This window comes from Vicia villosa, linkage group LG5 (assembly GCF_029867415.1).
Source record: "Vicia villosa cultivar HV-30 ecotype Madison, WI linkage group LG5, Vvil1.0, whole genome shotgun sequence".
Taxonomy (NCBI): Eukaryota; Viridiplantae; Streptophyta; class Magnoliopsida; order Fabales; family Fabaceae; genus Vicia; species Vicia villosa.
The window spans coordinates 81,132,050-81,151,625 of record NC_081184.1 but is presented as its reverse complement, the minus strand read 5'-3'; the positions used below and the strand labels follow the sequence as shown (position 1 = coordinate 81,151,625).

General features: G+C 35.4%; 2 protein-coding genes across 2 annotated transcripts; one reads left to right on the top strand and one right to left on the bottom strand.

Moving 5' to 3' along the window:
• The first annotated feature begins 1,367 nt into the window (after positions 1-1,367).
• On the top strand, positions 1,368-8,702 carry LOC131601782 (uncharacterized). The gene is made up of 4 exons (XM_058873676.1): positions 1,368-1,510; positions 2,025-2,307; positions 2,956-3,203; positions 8,014-8,702. The coding sequence occupies exons 2-4, from the start codon at positions 2,061-2,063 to the stop codon at positions 8,374-8,376; spliced, it is 858 nt and encodes a 285-aa protein (XP_058729659.1). The 5' UTR covers positions 1,368-1,510; positions 2,025-2,060; the 3' UTR covers positions 8,377-8,702.
• Positions 8,703-18,735: 10,033 nt separating this feature from the next.
• LOC131604893 (uncharacterized) lies at positions 18,736-19,191 on the bottom strand. The gene has a single exon (XM_058877309.1). It carries the CDS (start codon positions 19,189-19,191, stop codon positions 18,736-18,738), a length of 456 nt encoding a protein of 151 aa, XP_058733292.1.
• Between the last annotated feature and the right edge of the window lie 385 nt (positions 19,192-19,576).

Below are 19,576 nucleotides of genomic sequence, written 5' to 3'. Positions count from 1 at the left end.
ATCCACCTCATCAACCTCCAAAACATCCATAACCATGCGCACCGTCGTCGCCTGGTCCCTATAAACTGGTGTAAGAATGTACCGGCAATCAAAATATGAAAGAGGGCATCCACATCATCTAAAGTCACCGTCATCTCCCCAAATGGAAGATGGAAGAATGATGTCTCCGGGTGTCACCTCTCAACAAAAGTTAATAACAGAGAGGCGTCCAACATCGTCAAGGAGCATCCAGCAAAGTCCATCAGATGGAAATTCTGAACTATCCTCCTCACCTGCTCAGGCATCCGACTCTCCGGGAAGTTCTTTGACTTTGACCCGTGAGAAGCGACCTTCAACACTGGACGCTCCTATAACAAAATAATACAGTTTAAACAAATTAGTATAAAGCAAATGGCGTAATAAACATAAAAATTAAGCATTTAAACAAGACCAATATTACATACCTCGCCCTGCGACATCCTATAAGCGACATGGTCAGCGTATCCCGTCAACACGTACCTATCAGAAGGTCCTCCGGGGAAACCTCCATCAGTGTGTATCGATGGCTCCGTAGATGCACAAGTGGTGGTGTCTGTATCCTGAACCACCCGCTCTTGACCTATCTGATCCTCAACCACCAGCACCTCAACCTCAGTCACCGGCACCTCAACATCACCCACCGACACCTCAACATCAGCCACCGGCTCCTCAACCTCAGCCACTGGCTCTTCAACTTCAACCATCAGCTCCTCAACCTCAACCACCGGCTCCTGAACCACATGCTCTTCCATATCAGTGGATGCTCTACCAGTCCGGTGGCGAGGCGTGCAGAACCTCGTCACTATCTGCTGCTCAACCCTTCGTTTCTGGTTAGAACCGGTCGGGAGAAAGCGTCCAGCACGTAGCTCCGAGGCCTGCACCTCTTCAGCAGCTCGAGCAACCGCACCGGCTCTATCGATGGTCCGTCCCACAATAGTACCGTCCGTCCCTACCTCTAGTCCTCACTTCAAAATTTTAAAATATAAGAAAAATAAATTTAAAAAAAAAAATTAAAATACCGGAAATTTCGAAATTCTATGGTATGATAATAGGAACCGAAAATTTCAAAATTTCCGGTAATTATATTGGTAAATAATAATATCGAAAATTTTCGGTACGAAATACTTGAAATTTTTAAATTTCCGGTAGCAAATACCAAAAATTTTGAAACTTTTTGATATAATATATTGAAAATTTCACAAAAATATTGTAAATCTTATTTGGTTTCGCTAAATTTTCGATACACCTTTGAAATTTCTGATATCTTCAAAAAATTTGAAAATTACTATCTCTCCATAAGTTTGTGAAAATGTAAAAATAAAAATTGGGAGGATAATTTAGTCTTTCATAAATTTTAGATTTGAGGGGTATCATGTATAATTTGGGGAGGGGGCATGTTTATTCATCGATAATTGAAGACGAATCCCAATTCCTCCATTGTTTCATTCCCGTAGCTCCATAATCGAAAGACCTCCACAGTCTCTGGCATTCGGTACGTTACAGTATCACTCAGACGATAACCTCTTATTTTCTATTCAAAAAATTATCACTTTTTCTATGCATTGCTACTTCAAATAGATTAACCTAAGTTTGTAGTTTAATTTCTCTGACCCAAGTGTTCTATAGTTATCTATGTTGTATTATAATTTTAGTTTTTATCTGTTTGCTTTTCAGTTCCCAATTTTTTTCAAGAAAAAATATGCTTTTTTTTTTTTATGTGTATGAAAAAAACCACACATCATTCTGAAGTTTAATTTCTCTGACCCAAGTGTTCTATAGTTATCTATGTTGTATTATAATTTTAGTTTTTATCTGTTTGCTTTTCAGTTCCCAATTTTTTTCAAGAAAAAATATGCTTTTTTTTTTATGTGTATGATAAAAACCACACATCATTCTGAAGTTTCTGTTTCAATTTGTTACTGGAGGGTTTTATTTTCATATGCATGATTGCATACAATTCCAGGGTAGTGATTGGTTAGGGTTTTTGTGGCTTTAATGTCATTTAGGTTTTGTGTTGTTCACACAAGAATTTTTCGGAAACAATGAGGCGACAGGGGCAGTATGGTGATGCATCTGCTAATAGTTATGGGGCTTCGCAGATGCATCATCATCATCATATGGCTGGTCAAAGGATGGAGACTAAGTCTGGTAATTTTGAAGGGCGGCTAGAGGCGTTCACTCCTGAAAGAGATAATTCGTATCCAAATTCTAAGCCGGAGGGTCAGTGGAGATGGGAATTGGATGAATCGAAGATGTCTAATCCTATGACGTCGCACATGTTTAATGAAGGCAAGTTTTATTCGTTGTTTCCTCATGCTGGCATATACACCACTTTATTAAAAGCTATATTAAGTTATTAACCTCAATGGCAATGTTGTCAAATAGAAGCCATTGCAGCATTATAGTGCTATAGCATAAGGGAATTTGAACAAACTGTTGTTTTCTGCAATCCAAGATTGACAATATTGATTAATCTAGACAATAACTACATATGTAGTAGGAAAAACGAACCAGAGCTTTTGATACTTAGACTTTTGATGTGCCAGGATTATCATTTTCAATACTTTTTTTAATGAAATAGACTGCCCTTTGCATAACAGATCGTTGATCGTTGATGGCAACATAATTTTTTTAAATGTTGTCAATTCCAATTTGTTGTTAAATGTGTCTTAATATTATTATTCATGCTCGTGGAGTTCTTTGTAACCCTTTGCTATGAAAGCTGTTTATTTATGAAAGAGTGCACTTAAAAGCAGTTCCTGATTTATCTAAGATGAATGCTGATCTTGGTGTGTATTTTAAGTTGTCTAAACTATCATACTTTTTAATTGTTAGAGCATTGGTTACCATGTCTAAAATGCCTAGTTACTGGTTTTCCATAGATATCATAAAAACAGTTTTCGGTTTCCAAATCTTAGGGCAATTTTGCATGTTCAGGTCAAGGGGGTGATGCTTCAAGGTCCTATTTTCAAGGGCAGAGGCCTGATCCTAAATTAACTTTGCAGAACCGGAGCAACAGTGATTCCAGATCTCAGGCCCATGGAGAAGATATAGACGTTAGATATGAAGGAAATCATTCATCACAAACTTTTGAAGGTCTTGAGCAGAATTTTCATGATGACATTATTAAACTGACTAAAGAACAGCAGGATGTTGAAGATGCCGAACATGCCAGGCACAGAGAGGTTAGCTTTAAATGTTAACAGTATTATTTTTCACCCGGCTCTTTGAATACCCAAAATCTGCTACAAAATTGTCAACCTTGATGTCATTTTTTCTTTTTCTTTCAAAATAGATGAACACGTAATCATGCAATACCCTTGATGGATTGAGTACAGATCCTGCTAGGTTGACAAAAAAAAAAAAACTTTTTGGGGTTTCAGCATACTGAAAACAGGAGAAACATAATGAGCCATAGAGAGTTTAGACTGCTTTCGCAGATATTTAGTTTTATAAACAAATGACCATCACCAATAAAACTAATTATGTTATGGTTGAATAACTATTTTCCAGGTTATGAAACTTATTCCTAATTTCATATTAATAACTTCCCCCGCGCTCATTTGAAGACTTGTCTTAGCCATGACATGCATCATGATTTCCAGACAGTGAAGTTTGAAGTTTTTTTTGAAACCTAATTCACTGTATTAGGTATCTGACCCCTTAAAGGGCCTTACTTTGTTAGAGGGTATTGTCGTATGCTGTACCGTCTCTCACTAACAAGGTAGTTAAAATCTGGATTTTATGCAAAAGTTGAAGCGAAAGTAAAATCGTACAATCTTATCATTAATTGTAAGATTACAGGGAATTCATAAATCTAAAATATATTCATAAGCATAGTTGCAGTAACAAAACAACTAAAGCTAATAAAAAACTAGTCTCAAACAACGAACTCAAAAGTGTCAAACAAAACAATAAAAGCTAGTAAAAATCCCCAAGAACAATTGATCTTCAGACTAGAAATAATCTTCATCTTCTACTCCATTTCCTTCACCATCCAAGTTATTAAGATATCCTCTATCTCCTCCTGAGGTGGCTCATCATCAATGTCTTCCTCTACAACATTAACATCATCTTCAATAGGATTTGGAATGCCATTTTCCTCCACAATCTGACATCACCAAGATGTAAATCTTCATGTTGTCTTCGAAATTGCTTCTTTTTGTCCAATTTTGCATTTGCCACGACAAAAATAACATTATTCATGGTTTCTTGCTTCAAACAATTTCTTCCTTTTGCATGGTTCTAGTTGCATACAAATGCAAATATGGTAATCAAACTAGTATGTATTTTAAAATTCAAAATCGCGATTTGAATCCCTGGTAGTTAAAATTGCAATTTGAATTGGAAAATCGTACGATTTTGCGATTAATGTTGCTCACACCAATTATGAGTACACTCAGAATCTTACTTATGTGGAATTGTGTATAATCGGCTCTGTTAATCATGAAATTGTATAACCTACAATCTTTGAATTGATTCTGCATTTTTGGTCGCATTAGTGAAATAGGAGTGATGTTGCTTGAAAGTACGAAGTTTTTGTTAATGGAAATGCTTTAAAAGTGAAGTGTAAATTTTGTGAGAAAACCATATTAGGAGGGGTTTATTCATTATTGACCCAAGCACCACTTGGCTGGAACAAGCCTAAATGTTGGAGTTTGCAAGGGTGTTACTCATGAAATAAAGCAGGTGATGCTCCAGATTGTTTATGACTTGGAAGAAAGATTGATTAAAAAAACAGTTATTGCTAAAGATGATGATTGTGTAGAAGTTACGGAAAAAAGGAAAAGTTGTGAAGTGGAGGGTGTTGTTAACCACTCCTAAAATATTTTTAAGAGGGTATTTAGCTCGCAATCCACAATCAATAATGTGTTTAAGAAGGAATTGAAAGGAGATGCAAATAAAGATATTGCAAGGGTTTTCTATAACAATGCCATTGCTTTCAATGTGGCAAGGAGGGAGGAATTTTGTGTAATGCTTCAATCTGTTGCAAAACATGGCTTAGGATTTCAGCCAGCATCATACCATGATATTAGAGTCAAGTATTTAAAGTAGGAAGTTCAAACCGCATATGATGCATTTGCTGGCCACCACTGTTATTGAATATCGACCATAGGCATGGCAATAAAACCCAGACCCGCGGGTACCCACCCGAACCCACCCCGAAGTTGACGGGGAAAACCCGCTTTGACTGGGTTTGGGTTTTCTCCGATTATAAAATATGGGGACGGGTCGGGTAATGGGGACACGAGTACGCACCCCGAACCCGCCCCGTTTATTTCAACATGTACATTATTATTTATATTTCATAATTTCTATTAATAAATATGTGGCTGATGTTTTGATAATTTGATTTGTATTTATTATTTTAAATATTTAAAATGTATGTATGAAATTTTTTGAGATTATTTTATTTTGTTATTTATAATGTAATTTGATTTTTGAAAAAGTAAATATTTTTATTAAAAAAATTGATTTTACGAAATAGATGGTGGCCGAACGGGGATACCCGAACCCGTTTGGGACGGGTTTGGGTTTTAATTCTCCATCCGCGTTTGGGTTTGGGTCGGGGAACGGGGATTGATTGGGGATTTGGTTTTGGGTTTGGGGAACGTAAAAACCGTCCCGCCCCGCCCCGTTGCCATGCCTAATCGACCATGGTGGCGCCATGGCTGATGTCCGCGGTGGTTTTTGGGATCATCGCAATGGTAAATATCAACCGCTATTATGGATTTTTCTGCCATAATCTGCTATGACAGCACCACAAAGCTGCCAGTACTGAGGGATTTTGGTGAGACCGGGCTTAATTCGCTTTGCAACATTGAACTAAGATTTAAGGTGCATTCATGAGAGTAGGGGATCTTTGATTAATATATTCACAAGTGACCCCAGTGGAAGGCCAACAAATTTGCAAAGTCAAGGGTGGAAAGTTTGTTAAGGATATGGTTTTGAACAAGGATTTTTGGAAGGGTTTTGTTATTAAGGGTGCAAATCCACTAATCGAATGCGTTTTGGTTATTTTCTTATCAGTGTCTGGCAGAAAACCTATTCTTGGTGGGAATGCAGAAAACTGAGGGATTTGCACGGTCTTGTGATATTTGCCAAGAACAAAAGTATGCAGCCCCCACCTGTAGTAGTTTGCTACTACCTCTCCCCATTCCTAATGCCATTTGGAAAAACATTTCCTTAGATTTCATCACATCACCGGGCTCTCTAAATATAAGGTGGTATCAACCAATTCTACTGGTGGTGGATATGGATAGACTGTCCAAATACAGCCACTTTATGCTTCTTAAGCACATGTACCTGACTAGGTCAGAGGCAGAGTTGTTTGTGACGGAGAAACACCCGTAAATATCCTCTGTTAATGAGTAACTTCTGGAAAGAGATATTTCAAATGCAAGGAACTCAATTCAATATGAGCTCAGCACACCATATCTGAGACTGCTGGACAAACGGAAGTCATCAACCAATGCTTAGAAGGGTACTGTTAGGACTGATGTGGGATCTAGTGGGCCAAGAGGAGGAGTGGGGCCCAATACATCATTAACCAATCATGAGGTGGGACCCACAGAATGGAAGGTATATTCTAGAAGGGGTAAGAGGGTCACAAAAGGCTAGCTGTACTGGACACGTGAGGGAGAGAGAAATGAGCTAGTAACCACTTTGCTAATTATAAGGAGTGGGAATACGTTGGGGGATGGTATCTTGGATTCTGTTAGCTGTAAGAATGAATAGGCAGCAGTAGCTTGCCTATAGGAGCTTCAGCTCTGTGTCAGAATCTAGGAATTTCTTCCTCTTCATTCTGTAATTCTCCATCATTTATATAATAAAGCCCATTCCTCCATTTTCACTGTTATATTTGTCCTGTTTTCTGTAATTTCATTTTCTGGTTCCTAACTCTAACTCTCTTTAATTGCCATCATGATTTATGGCCCTCTATTTTGTCTAAAAAATGGCTGCTTGTAGTTTTGCAAAATGATCTTAAATGGACCAAGTATTAACCAAATGAAAAAGATAACGGGCCGAGTATTTACCAAGTATTTAAGGCGTAATTTCGGCGTTTCAGAGGTAAAAATGATAACGAGCCACAAATTGCTCCGGGCCAGGAACCACTCCGCCCCCGCACCCCATGATTTTCCCTATAGCGACAGCTATTTGATTATGCTCAGCCAGACCACTTTTCATCGCGGCTGGCCTCCGCACCGCTCCGCCTCACGTCACTTCTATTGACTACTCTGGGATTATTCAGCATTCTGTTATAGTGAGTGAATTGAAATCGTGGATGAATTCTTGGTTAGAAAGAAGATCATTATAGATCAAGCTGATAGTTTTTCCTATAAGAGACCTTAACATTTTCAATTGTTATCTTCTCCATAATCAATACAATTCATAAATACACGTTATTCATGTATTAATCCCCACCACTACTTAAGAGGATATATGTTGTTAAAAAAAAACAAGTATCAGATGCAGGTCATCCTGCAGAATCCTCCATTGGCATGGGTTGAACTGCATCCCAGGAGTGCAAAGCTTATTAATGAAATTCTGAGGACATTGACCAAAAAACTTCTGGAAGGAAAAAATTGTTTGTATTGGCTAGTTTCGCTGTAGGCTCTGATTTCCTACTTCCTTGATAGTCAATAAACTTGAAGTGACTATGCAAGCAAAGTTGCAAACACGGCGTTTTTAAAATTTGCTTCTTTTTGCATCATTTGAACTTTAAACTATAAACTGACTTCCACTTTTGTCTCTTCTTGATTGATACATGTAGTTAGATAATCCTGTCAGTTGAATGTCAGCACCGGGTCTAGTTCTGCAACCTGCGGCTTTCCTGTCTTGTGTTCATAAAATCCATGCCACTATATTGTGTAATTGTATAAATTGAGGTTAACCAAGATAAATCTTATTCATGTTGAAACTGGATATTTTTATGTATTCTCAAAAACTGTATTTCAGTATCTTTAACAAGTTTTATTTTATTTGCCTTGTCAGAAAATAAATGCAATCAATACTCAATATGAAGAAAAACTGGAAGCACTCCGAGCTCGGCATGGAAATCGCAGGGCTGAATTTCTTCAAAGGGAATCACTTGCTAGACAACAGCAGTATGAGCAAATCATCAGGGATCCTTACTTTTCCAGCAGTGGCATGACACCCAGAGACTCTCATGCTCACAGCAATGTTAATGCTCCAGCTTCCGGTGGAGAACCCCAACGAGGCTATTCCGCCGATCACTTTGATCCCTACAGAGAGCAATCTCGATTTCTCGGGAATGCAAGAGATCAAGGATTCGAACCTAGAGGTCCTTATCCTGGGGGACGTGTCTATGACACCGGTTCACGTTACTACAACTGAGTTTTGACCAAAAGTTCTCTTCTCTTGTTCGGTTTGTACCAAGTGCAATTTAAATTTCATACATGCAGTTGGGTGTAGGGTGACTAGGATGTTTGTTGTGTTTGTGAAATCCAGTTCCATTAATAATTTTATTCCATTTGAGAACAACTGCGTAGAACCACATTTAGCTAGGAAGGATGGCATGAATGAATTAACTTGTTGTAAACTGGGGTTAGGCTAAATTTGTATTTATATCTCTGTTATCAGTTGTTTAATGGGTTTTTTTCCTCCTGGTTATGGTATTTTTGTTCTAAAAATGATGCTCCTAGTAGTGATTGGTTTCTAAATCCAGTTGGGGTGCCTTACTTTTGGTTGAAAGGAACTTTGTATTATTGAATTTGAGTACTCATTGTTGCTTATATATGTGTGTACACAAATCTGACACATCTATTTAAGATAAAACAAAATTCTAAGTTATACATTCAAAATGTAATTCATACATATTTCCCAAGTTATTTATTTATACATTTTACAATATATTATTTATACATATATTGCAGTTATTGGACTAAAAATGTAATCTTAAGGTATTTCTTGTTAATGTCTTTCTACCAACAATGTTGATGAGAACAAGTACAAGAATCAAACCATGCGAAACTTCAAAAAAATTAATTTGTTTTAAACATTCATAAATAAAATAGAATGAATGGCTGCAGTAAATAATCTAACACATATATGCATTTTTTCTTTACATTAAAAAGAATTCTTAACCTAGTTCTCCATGGAAGTTTTTGTTTAAATTATTGATAGAAATCTATAACAAGAGATACAACTTATTACATGGTATCTTTACATATTTTTGGAACACTAATTAAGCCACGATGAAATTCCTTTTCAACCCTATTAAGAGCTTATTCAAAAAGTGATCATATTATTGAAGAGTAATTCAATATTCAGAAGATGAGCATCAGAAGTTCTGATGTGGGCTGATCTTCTGATGGTTACTCAGAAGATGTTGTGATCTTCTGATGGTTACTCAGAAGATGTTGTTGACCAGAAGATGTTATCTTCTGGGTCCCATTAGCTTAGCTATTTAGTAGTAAGGGTACTTTAGTATTTTGTAGTACTGTACTATTTGTACTTTTAAACTTGTTCACTAAGTTTAGTCTGTTAGGGCCTACGTGGCAAGAATTTTCTTTTGTATAAATAGCCTTGTAGTAGCTATCATTTATCAAGATCAACAACTTTATTCCCTCTCATTAATCTTTGCGCCGTTATTCTCTTTGTCACCATCGTTATTCATTGTGCACCAACAATTGGTATCTAGAGCTCCGGTTCCAAACACAGGGAAACACGAGTGAACGTGAGTTTGTGTGACTGTGTGATTGATTTGGTTTCTGGGAAACAAAGTTGTGTTGAATCACATTTTTCTTGGTTGTTTATGGGTTAGGAAACACTGTGTGAGTGTGAGTGAAATATGTTTTTGTCTGCATAAGTTTAAAGATGAGTGGAAGCAACTTGAATACCAAACTTCCAGTTCTTGATGGTAAAAACTGGAATAGATGGATGATTCAAATGCGTGTATTATTTGGTGCTCAAGATGTTCTAGATCTTGTCATTGGAGGATATGTTCCGGTTGCAGCGGATGCAACGGAAGAACAAAGAGAAGCGCAGAGAGAGACGAAGAAGAGAGATCAAAAGGCGTTGTTCTTCATCCATTAGTGTGTGGATGTGAATGTGTTTGAGAAGATTGCTGATTCTATGACGTCAAAGGAGGTGTGGGATATACTAGTCAGGTGTTACGGTGGTGACGTATCAGTGAAGAAGGTGAAGCTTCAATCCCTGAGAAAGCAATATGAAAATCTCAATATGAAGAACAATGAGAAAGTTTCTGAGTATATCTCTAGAGTGATTGTGATCACTAATGAGATGAAGGCTTGTGGAGAAACTCTTTCTGAACAAGTAATCATAGAGAAAATATTGAGGTCACTTACTTCTCAATTTGATTATATTGTTGTATCTATTGAACATTCTAAAGATTTGGAAACCATGGGAATAGAAGAGTTGCAAAGCAGTTTCGAAGCACAAGAGTTGCGTCCGACTGAGAGAACTTCTGAGAGAGAAGTTGAGCAAGCTCTGAAGGCTTCTTTTGTCAAGAAGGACCAGAAGCATAGACGTGGTGATAGATTCCAGAAGGAAGCCTCAACTTCTGATGAGAAGAGATATCAGAAGGGAAAGGATAAGAAGAAAGTTCAATGTTACTGTTGCAAACAGTTTGGCCATTTTGCTAGAGACTGTTTGGCAAACAAAGGAAGGAGATCAAAAGAAGCAAATATAGCCAGAGGAGCTTCAGATGATGAACCTGTGCTATTGATGGCTTCAGAATCTGACGAAAGATGTTTGTTAGAGTGGTGGTATATGGACACTGGGTGTTCAAATCACTTGACTGGAAACAAACAATGGCTGATAGATTTTGACTCTAAAAGGAGGACAAAAATCAGATGTGCTGATGATAAGTATCTTTATGCAGAAGGTATGGGAAATGTCAAAGTCAAAGTGAAGAATGGGAAGAATGTTCTGATCAAAGACGTTTGGTACGTTCCTGGAATCATAAGCAATCTGATGAGTGTGGGTCAGCTCATTGAGAAAGGTTTCTCAGTTGTTATGAAGAATGATCTCTTGAAGTTGTATGATTCCAATCAGAAGTTGATTATGCAATCTGAACAAGGAAGCAACAAAACATTCAAGGTGAAAGTAGAAACAACTGAAACAGAGTGTCTGAGTGCTGAAGGCTCAGAAGGTGATAGTAAGCTGTGGCACAAGAGGTTGGGGCACTTGAACTATAGAAGCCTGAGGCATCTAAGTTCTAAGAAGCTTTTACATGGAATTCCAAAGATTGTGAAGCCTGAGAAGTCATGTGAGGTATGCATGAAAGGCAAGCAAACCAGATTGCCATTTGTATCAGAAGTTGCTCCAAGAGCAAAGCATGCTCTGGGAGTAGTGCACTCTGATGTGTGTGTTCCAGAACCTTCACTTGGAGGAAATAGGTATTTTGTGTCTTTTGTCGATGAGTTCACAAGAATGACGTGGTTAACTCTCATTAAGTTTAAGAATGAGGTGTTTGCAGAATTCCAGAAGTTCAAGGTGAAGGCTGAGAGGCAGAGTGGTCAGAAGATAAAGATTCTCAGAATGGATGGTGGAGGCGAGTATAACTCTACAGAATTCCATAAGTTCTGTGATGATAATGGAATTGAGCATGAGGTTACTGCTCCTTATACTCCTCAACACAATGGTCTTGCTGAACGTAGAAACCGTACTTTGCTTGATATGACGAGAAGTATGCTAAAAGAGAAGAAGCTTCCTCATAATCTATGGGGAGAAGCTATTGCTACTGCAGCATATGTGCTCAACAGGTGTCCAACGAAGAGGCTCAAGGAAATTGTTCCTTTAGAGAAGTGGACTAAGAAGAAGCAGAGTGTTAGTCATCTGAAGGTTTTTGGTTCTGTGTGTTACAAACACGTTCCAGAAGCTAGAAGGAAGAAGCTGGATGATAGAATAAAAGTGATGTTATTGATGGGGTACCACAGTACAGGTGCATACAAGCTTTATTGTCCAGAGACTAACAAAGTTGAAGTCAGTAGAGACGTCATTATGAAAGAATCAAAAGTTTGGGATTGGAGAGAGTCTCAACCAACTTCTAATGTAGAGATAACTTTTGAAAAAGAGTTAGAGTCAGAAGATGAAGAATCTTCTGAAGATGAGTCAGAAGATGAAGAATCTTCTGAAGATGAGTCAGATGGTGAATCTTATTCTGATCCAGATTCTGATGATGATCCAGAATCTGGTGGTAGTCATGATTTTGGAAGGGAAAACATTGAAGACGTAGAGTCTGGAGGACAAGCTTCTGGAGATGATCATGGAGGTGGTGACTCTGGAGTAGTTGACTCTGAAGTAGCTCAGCGACCACAAAGAGTCAGAACTATACCAAGAAGGTTTGCAGATTTTGACATGTTGCAAGACACAGAAGTTGACTCAGAAGGAGAGGTCATTCAGTGTGCCATGTTAGTAGATTCTGAACCAGTGGGTATTGAAGAAGCGCTCAAGAAGAAAGTCTGGCTGAATGCCATGAAAGAAGGACTTGAGGCTATAGAAAGAAACAAGACTTGGAAGCTGACAGAACTTCCAAAGAAGAAGAAAGCCATCAGCGTCAGATGGGTTTTCAAGGTAAAGCTGAAGCCAGATGGATCAGTTGGTAAACACAAAGCGAGGCTAGTAGCAAGAGGTTTTCTTCAGAAACCTGGGCTAGATTACTTTGAGGTGTTTGCTCCTGTAGCTAGACATGAAACAATCAGACTGGTGATTGCGTTAGCTGCAAACAGAGGTTGGTCCTTGATGCATCTGGATGTAAAGTCTGCATTTCTGAAAGGTCCATTACAAGAGGAGGTATACGTGTCACAACCCATGGCTTTGTGAAAAAGAATAAGGAAGGGATGGTGTACAAATTACACAAAGCTCTGTATGGATTGAAGCAAGCACCCATAGCTTGGAATTTGAAGATTGATTCATTTTTCAAGAAGCAAGGGTTTCAAAAGTGTGAGATGGAATATGGAGTTTATGTGCAACATTCTGGAAGCAATATGATTCTGTTGTGTCTTTATGTTGATGACATATTGCTTACAGGGAGTTGTTCAGAAGATCTGATGAAGTTCAAGAAGGTGCTGATGAATGAGTTTGAGATTACAGACCTTGGGAAAATGTCATATTTTCTAGGGATGGAGATTCTGTACTCAGAAGATGGTATCACTCTGCATCAGCTGAAGTATGCATTAGAACTTCTGAAGAAATTCAAGCTGGAGAATTGCAAAGCTGCTGTTACAAAACGAATCAGAAGTTGGACTCTGATTCTAAAGGTGAAGATGTTGATGCTACAGTATTCAAACAACTGGTTGGTTCTCTAAGGTATTTGTGTGATACCAGGCCTGATATATGCTATGCAGTTGGATTGGTTAGTAGGTTCATGAGTAAACCTAAGTGGTCCCATTACCAAGCTGTTGTCAGAGTCTTGAGATATGTCAAGGGAACTCTGAAGTATGGCATATTGTTTCCTTCTGGGAGAAAGGAAGAATCAGAGTTATTGAGTTATTCTGATTCTGATTGGTGTGGAGACAGAGTTGATAGAAGGAGTACTTTTGGATATTTGTTCATGTTTTTGGGAGGTCCTATTTCTTGGAGTTCCAAGAAGCAACCTGTTGTTGCTCTATCAACCTGTGAAGCTGAGTACATCGCAGGCGCTATAGCTGCATGTCAAGTTGTGTGGCTTCTGAATCTATTAGAAGATCTGAAGATTAGAGTGAAGAAGCCTTTGAAGCTGATGATTAATAACAAGTCTGCAATCAATCTTGCCAAGAATCCGGTGTTACACGGAAGAAGCAAGCATATCGAGACTAAGTATCATTTCTTGAGAAGCCAAGTCCAGAATGGAACATTAGAAGTTGTGCACCGTAGCACTCAGAAGCAGATGGCAGGTGTTTTGACGAAGGCGATCAAGACGGATCAACTTCTGCTCTTGAGGGATGGAATTGGCGTTGTCAGCTTTGATTAAAGAATATGAATTAAGGGATGGTATTGAAGAGTAATTCAATATTCAGAAGATGAGCATCAGAAGTTCTGATGTGGGCTGATCTTCTGATGGTTACTCAGAAGATGTTGTGATCTTCTGATGGTTACTCAGAAGATGTTGTGATCTTCTGATGGTTACTCAGAAGATGTTGTGATCTTCTGATGGTTACTCAGAAGATGTTGTTGACCAGAAAATGTTATCTTCTGGGTCCCATTAGCTTAACTGTTTAGTAGTAAGGGTACTTTAGTATTTTGTAGTACTGTACTATCTGTACCTTTAAACTTATTCACTAAGTTTAGTCTGTTAGGGCCTATGTGGCAAGATTTTCTTTTGTATAAATAGCCTTGTAGTAGCTATCATTTATCAAGATCAATAACTTTATTCTCTCTCATTAATCTTTGCACCGTTATTCTCTTTGTCACCATCTTTATTCATTGTGCACCAACACATATAATTTTCTTTAATCCATAATTTAAAGTCAAGCCTGAACGCTCACTTTTATAAAAGGCATGAATTTCTAATGTTTTTTTTATTTATTTAAATGCGCGCGCACACACACACACACGCACACGCACACGCACACGCGCGCACACGCACACGCGCACACACACACACAGGGGTGGAAATAGGCCAGGCCGATAACAGGGGCCTACAGGCTAGACTATATACGCTCAGGCCAGGCCACACATTATTTTTAAATAGAAAACGCCTAGGCTTTTTTATAAGCCTACTTAGTTAAAAAGGCTAGGCCTCAGGCCCTAAAAGAAGCCTTTTAAGCCGATCAGGCCGGCCTATTTAAATAAATATGAATACTTTTTTTATTATCATTATGTTATGTTTTATACTTTGAATTAAAATACATAAATAAAATTTGGTTATCTTGAAGAACTTGTAAAAATAAGATGAAAACATCTGATGAACATTGTTTTCATAAGGTCTCTTAAACAAATAGTCTTGTAAAGCTTATGCTAAGAGGTAAGTTAAAATAAGTCAATGCAAACAAATTTTTAGTCTCTTGATCTTTTAGTTAGTTAGTCTATTTAAATATTATTTTAATTTCTTATATACATATGTCTAAAACAAATAGGCTTTTATATAGGCTAACAGGCTAACCAGGCCTTTGAAAAGGCCAGGCTCAGGCCTAAAAACTAAGCCTACGACAGGCCACAGGCCAGGCTTAGGCTTCAGTTTTTTTGACAGGCCAGACTTAGGCTTGGCAAAGCCTAGCTCGGCCCAGCCTATTTCCACCCACACACCCACACACACACACACACACGCACACGCACACGCACACGCACACGTTTTATTTATTTATTTATTAATTAACGTTTTATTAGCGTTTGTTTTTTATTTACTTTTAAAAATATTAATATATATACTTTAATAATAAACTATATAGTATTTAATTATATATATTTTTAAAAATGTTAATAATAAACTTTTGTAGTATTTAATTATATATACTTTTAAAAACTTTAATAATAAACTGTATAGTATTTAATTATATATACGTTAATATATAGGCTCTGTTTGGTAAGACATGTTTTCGAGCTTATAGCTTATGTCTTATGTCTTATAAGCTCATATGATAATTTAGACCCGTTTGGTAACAGTATTTTCATCACGAGCTTATAGCTTATTTTACTAGCTTATAGCTTATTTTTCAGACGCTATTTCAAATAGCGTTTTAGCTTATGTCTTATAGCTTATTACTTTTTCTTCCTTTTTTATCCTTATTATTTCAATTAAAATCCATTTTTAACCCTTGTAATTTATTTTAATTTAAAATAAAATAATTATATATTAAATATCTTTTATGTCATTTTATATTTATAAGTTAATTGAACCGCTAATTTTACCAAACACTTCAATGAGCTTATAAGCTATCAGTCTCAACCATCCGCTATAAGCTATAAGTCATCGGCCATCAGTCATCAGTCATAAGCTATAAGCTATCAGCTAACTTATCAGTCAATCGCTATTTTTACCAAACAGACCCATATACTTTTAAAAACGTTAGTATATAATTAATATAGTATTTAATTAACTGTATATATTATATAAACTAATATTTATTATATACTATAATAAAACATACAAACAAAATAATAAACGTATGTTAGTTTATAAAATATTATTACAAAAAAGTATGTTAGTTTATAAATATTATTACAAAAAATATATGTTAATTTATAAAATGTTAATACATATTATATTTACAGTATATAAATGTTATTACAAAAATTGTATGTTAGTTTATAAAATGTTTGTATCCATATACTAAACTAAAAAACTGTATATATACTACACTAGAAAACTGCACAAATTAAAAAACTGTACTAAAATGTTAATATATATATATATATACTTTGTTTTTTTTAATTTATAATTTTGTTTGTTTATATAATATACATTAATTATTATATGCTTGCGTTTTTATAATATATAAAGCACATTAATATATTAATATTTTTTATAATATATATATATATATATATATATATATATATATATATATATATATATATATATATATATATATATATATATATATATATATATATATATATATATATATATATATATATATATATATATATATATATATATAAAAGATAGGATCAAATGACACCAAGGTGTCAAAGTTGAATTTGATACAAATCTCAACCGTTAAAATAATTGATCAAACGGTGATACTAATAGCCTATTTTTTAGGAGAAAAATATGCTAAATATTTGTTTATTATTATTTTATTACACTTACTATCACTGTTTGATCAATTATTTTAACGGTTGAGATTTTGGTGTTAAATTAAAGTTTGACACCTTGGTGTCATTTGATCCTATCCCTATATATATATATATATATAGAGAGAGAGAGAGAGGAGTTATATTTACTCCAGGAGTAAGTTATTATAACTTACTCCAAATCTAGACCATTGATTCTTCTCAGTGGTTAAAAATAATAAGTAATTAAATGTGGAGAGAGAAAACTATTACTTATTATTTTTAACCATTAGATTGATAAGAATCAATGGTCTAGATTTGGAGTAAGTTATAATAACTTACTCTTGGAGTAAATATAACCCTCCTTATATATATATATATATATATATATATATATATATATATATATATATATATATATATATATATATATATATATATATATATATATATATTATTAGTTTATAATATGTTTAAAATGTTAGTTTATAATATATTAACTGTTTATAATAATAAAAATATATATGTTAGTTTATAAAAAAATGTTAGTTAAAACACAAATATAATAATAAAATATTAACTATAAGTATTATTTACATTAATATACTATATTAATATGTATACATTAATATAGCGTCATTGATATAATATATTGTTTCAGTTCCATCATATATCACAGATTCACAATAGGCAAGTTGGCCTAGTGGTACCGCCTGTTTTTGCAATTTTTTTTTTTTTATCATATATTAAAAATTTAATTTTAATTTAAAACAAATTTTCATAAAATGATCACTTTATGTATATATATTTTTTATTTACAACATAATTATTATTATGTACACATTACTCGTTAATTTTACTTTTTCTTTAATGTTTTTAATACAATTTTCTAATATATTAAAAAACTTATAAATTTTATAGTGTAGTTTAATTGAATAAAATTGAACTTTTTGAAAGATTCCATTGTCTTTAAAGAACTTCTCAAAGAGATGATTCTCAAATTCTCCTCCATGATCAATTCTAACCTTAATGATTTTAGACTCTTTTTCATTTTGTATTTGACTACAGAAATAAAAAAAATACAGTATGTGTTTCATCTTTATGTTTTAAGAATTTTACCCATGTCCATCTGCTGTAGTCATCTACAATGACCAATCCATACTTCTTGCCTCTTATTGATGCAGTCTTTACTGGACCAAATAAATCAAAATGTAGAAGTTCTACTAGGGGAAGAAACAACATTTTTAGATTTGAAAGAGGATTTTGAGAACTTTCCCTTCTGACATGCTTCATAAAGAGCATCTGAGTTTAACTTTAGATTAGGGAGTCCTCTTACCAAATTGAGTTTGTTGAGTTGAGATAATCTCTTCAGGCTAACATGTCCCAATCTTCTATGCCAGACCCATTGCTCATCATTTACAGACAGAATACAAGTTACTTTATGAGATTTTAGTTCAGAAAGATCAATCTTATAAATGTTATTCTTTCTGACTAACAGCCTTACAAGACTCTTGATTAAAGATTATGTCATAGCCATTGTCACTTAATTGACTTATAGACAACAAGTTATGATCTAATCCGTCTACTAGTAAAACATTAGTTATAGAGGGAGAGTTACCGTTACCGATAGTTTCTGAACCAATAATCTTTCCTTTTTGGTTCCCTCCAAATCTAACGTCTCCTCTAGATTTAAGTTCCAAGCTTTGGAACATAAACCTTCTTCCCGTCATGTGACGCAAGCATTAAGAGTCCAGGTACCATGACTGGTGTTTTGACTTCACTGCTAAGGGCATCTGCAACATAGATCATTTTCTCCTTAGGTACCCATATCTTTTTGGGTCCTTTGATGTTAATGTGCCTGAAGCTTTGTTTTAGCTTAGGTCTAACATAATAATTTCTAGAATAGGATGTATATTTAATATCATGAGTGTGACAATAGTTAAAATGTGTGTGCAGTAGTTTATATTTGATTTCCATATCATCAACCGGTTTAGGTTGATATGGTTCCTTATCCTTAGGTGTTTTATAACCCATTCATGTTCGATTGTTTCTACTTACACCATAAATCATAGAGGCTATTTTGCTTCTGTTTATACTTTTAATAAGAAACTTTTGAAAACTATCATCATATTCTTTCAAAATATCAGATTTTAAAGTACTATCTGACTTAAGGGTTTTTTGTGTTTCCAGTTCCTCTATGAGTTGTATATTGTTATCTTGAAGTTCAGTATTTTCTTGTTTAAGTTTCTTTGTTTCAGCTAGAAGGTCGTTCTTTAGCCTTTTAAATTTCGCTCTTAATCTATTGTGACTTTCTAGAAGTTCTGTTAAGCTTTCTTCAAGCTCTTCTCTAGTGAGTTCATAAAATACCTCATTTGTTTCTGCTTCTGAATCTGAGTCATTTTCGATGGTGGCAATGAATGCTATGTTGGCATGTTCATCTTCTAAGTTGTATTCGTCTTCAGATGATTCAGAGTCATCCCAAATAGCCATCAGACTTTTCTTCCTTTCAAACCTTTTCTTAGGCCTTTCTTTTTGCAGTTTAGGACAATCACTTTTGAAGAGTCCTAGTTCATTGCATTCATAACATACACTACCTTTTCTGCTTGATCTTCTGTATTGAGAGGATTCTCCTTTAGATTCTGGTCTTCTGAAGTTTCTGAACTTCTTTTGCTTGCTCTTCCAGAGTTGATTTACTCTCCTGGAGAGAAGGGATAGCTCATCTTCTTCCTCTGATCCAGACTCACTTAAGCATTCTTCCTTAGCCTGCAGAGCATTAGTTTCAAATTTTTTAACAGATTTAAGAGCTATAGTCTTACCTTTCTTTTGAGGCTCATTTGCGTCGAGCTCAATCTCATGACTTCTTAACGCACTGATA

Excerpts from the sequence above, each read along its gene's own strand:
- LOC131604893 (XM_058877309.1), bottom strand. The coding sequence starts at position 19,191 with ATGGCTATTTGGGATGACTCTGAATCATCTGAAGACGAATACAACTTA.
- LOC131601782 (XM_058873676.1), top strand. The coding sequence starts at position 2,061 with ATGAGGCGACAGGGGCAGTATGGTGATGCATCTGCTAATAGTTATGGG. Across the intron at positions 2,308-2,955 it reads GTCGCACATGTTTAATGAAG|GTCAAGGGGGTGATGCTTCA; the intron begins GCAAGTTTTATT and ends TTGCATGTTCAG. Across the intron at positions 3,204-8,013 it reads AACATGCCAGGCACAGAGAG|AAAATAAATGCAATCAATAC; the intron begins GTTAGCTTTAAA and ends TTGCCTTGTCAG.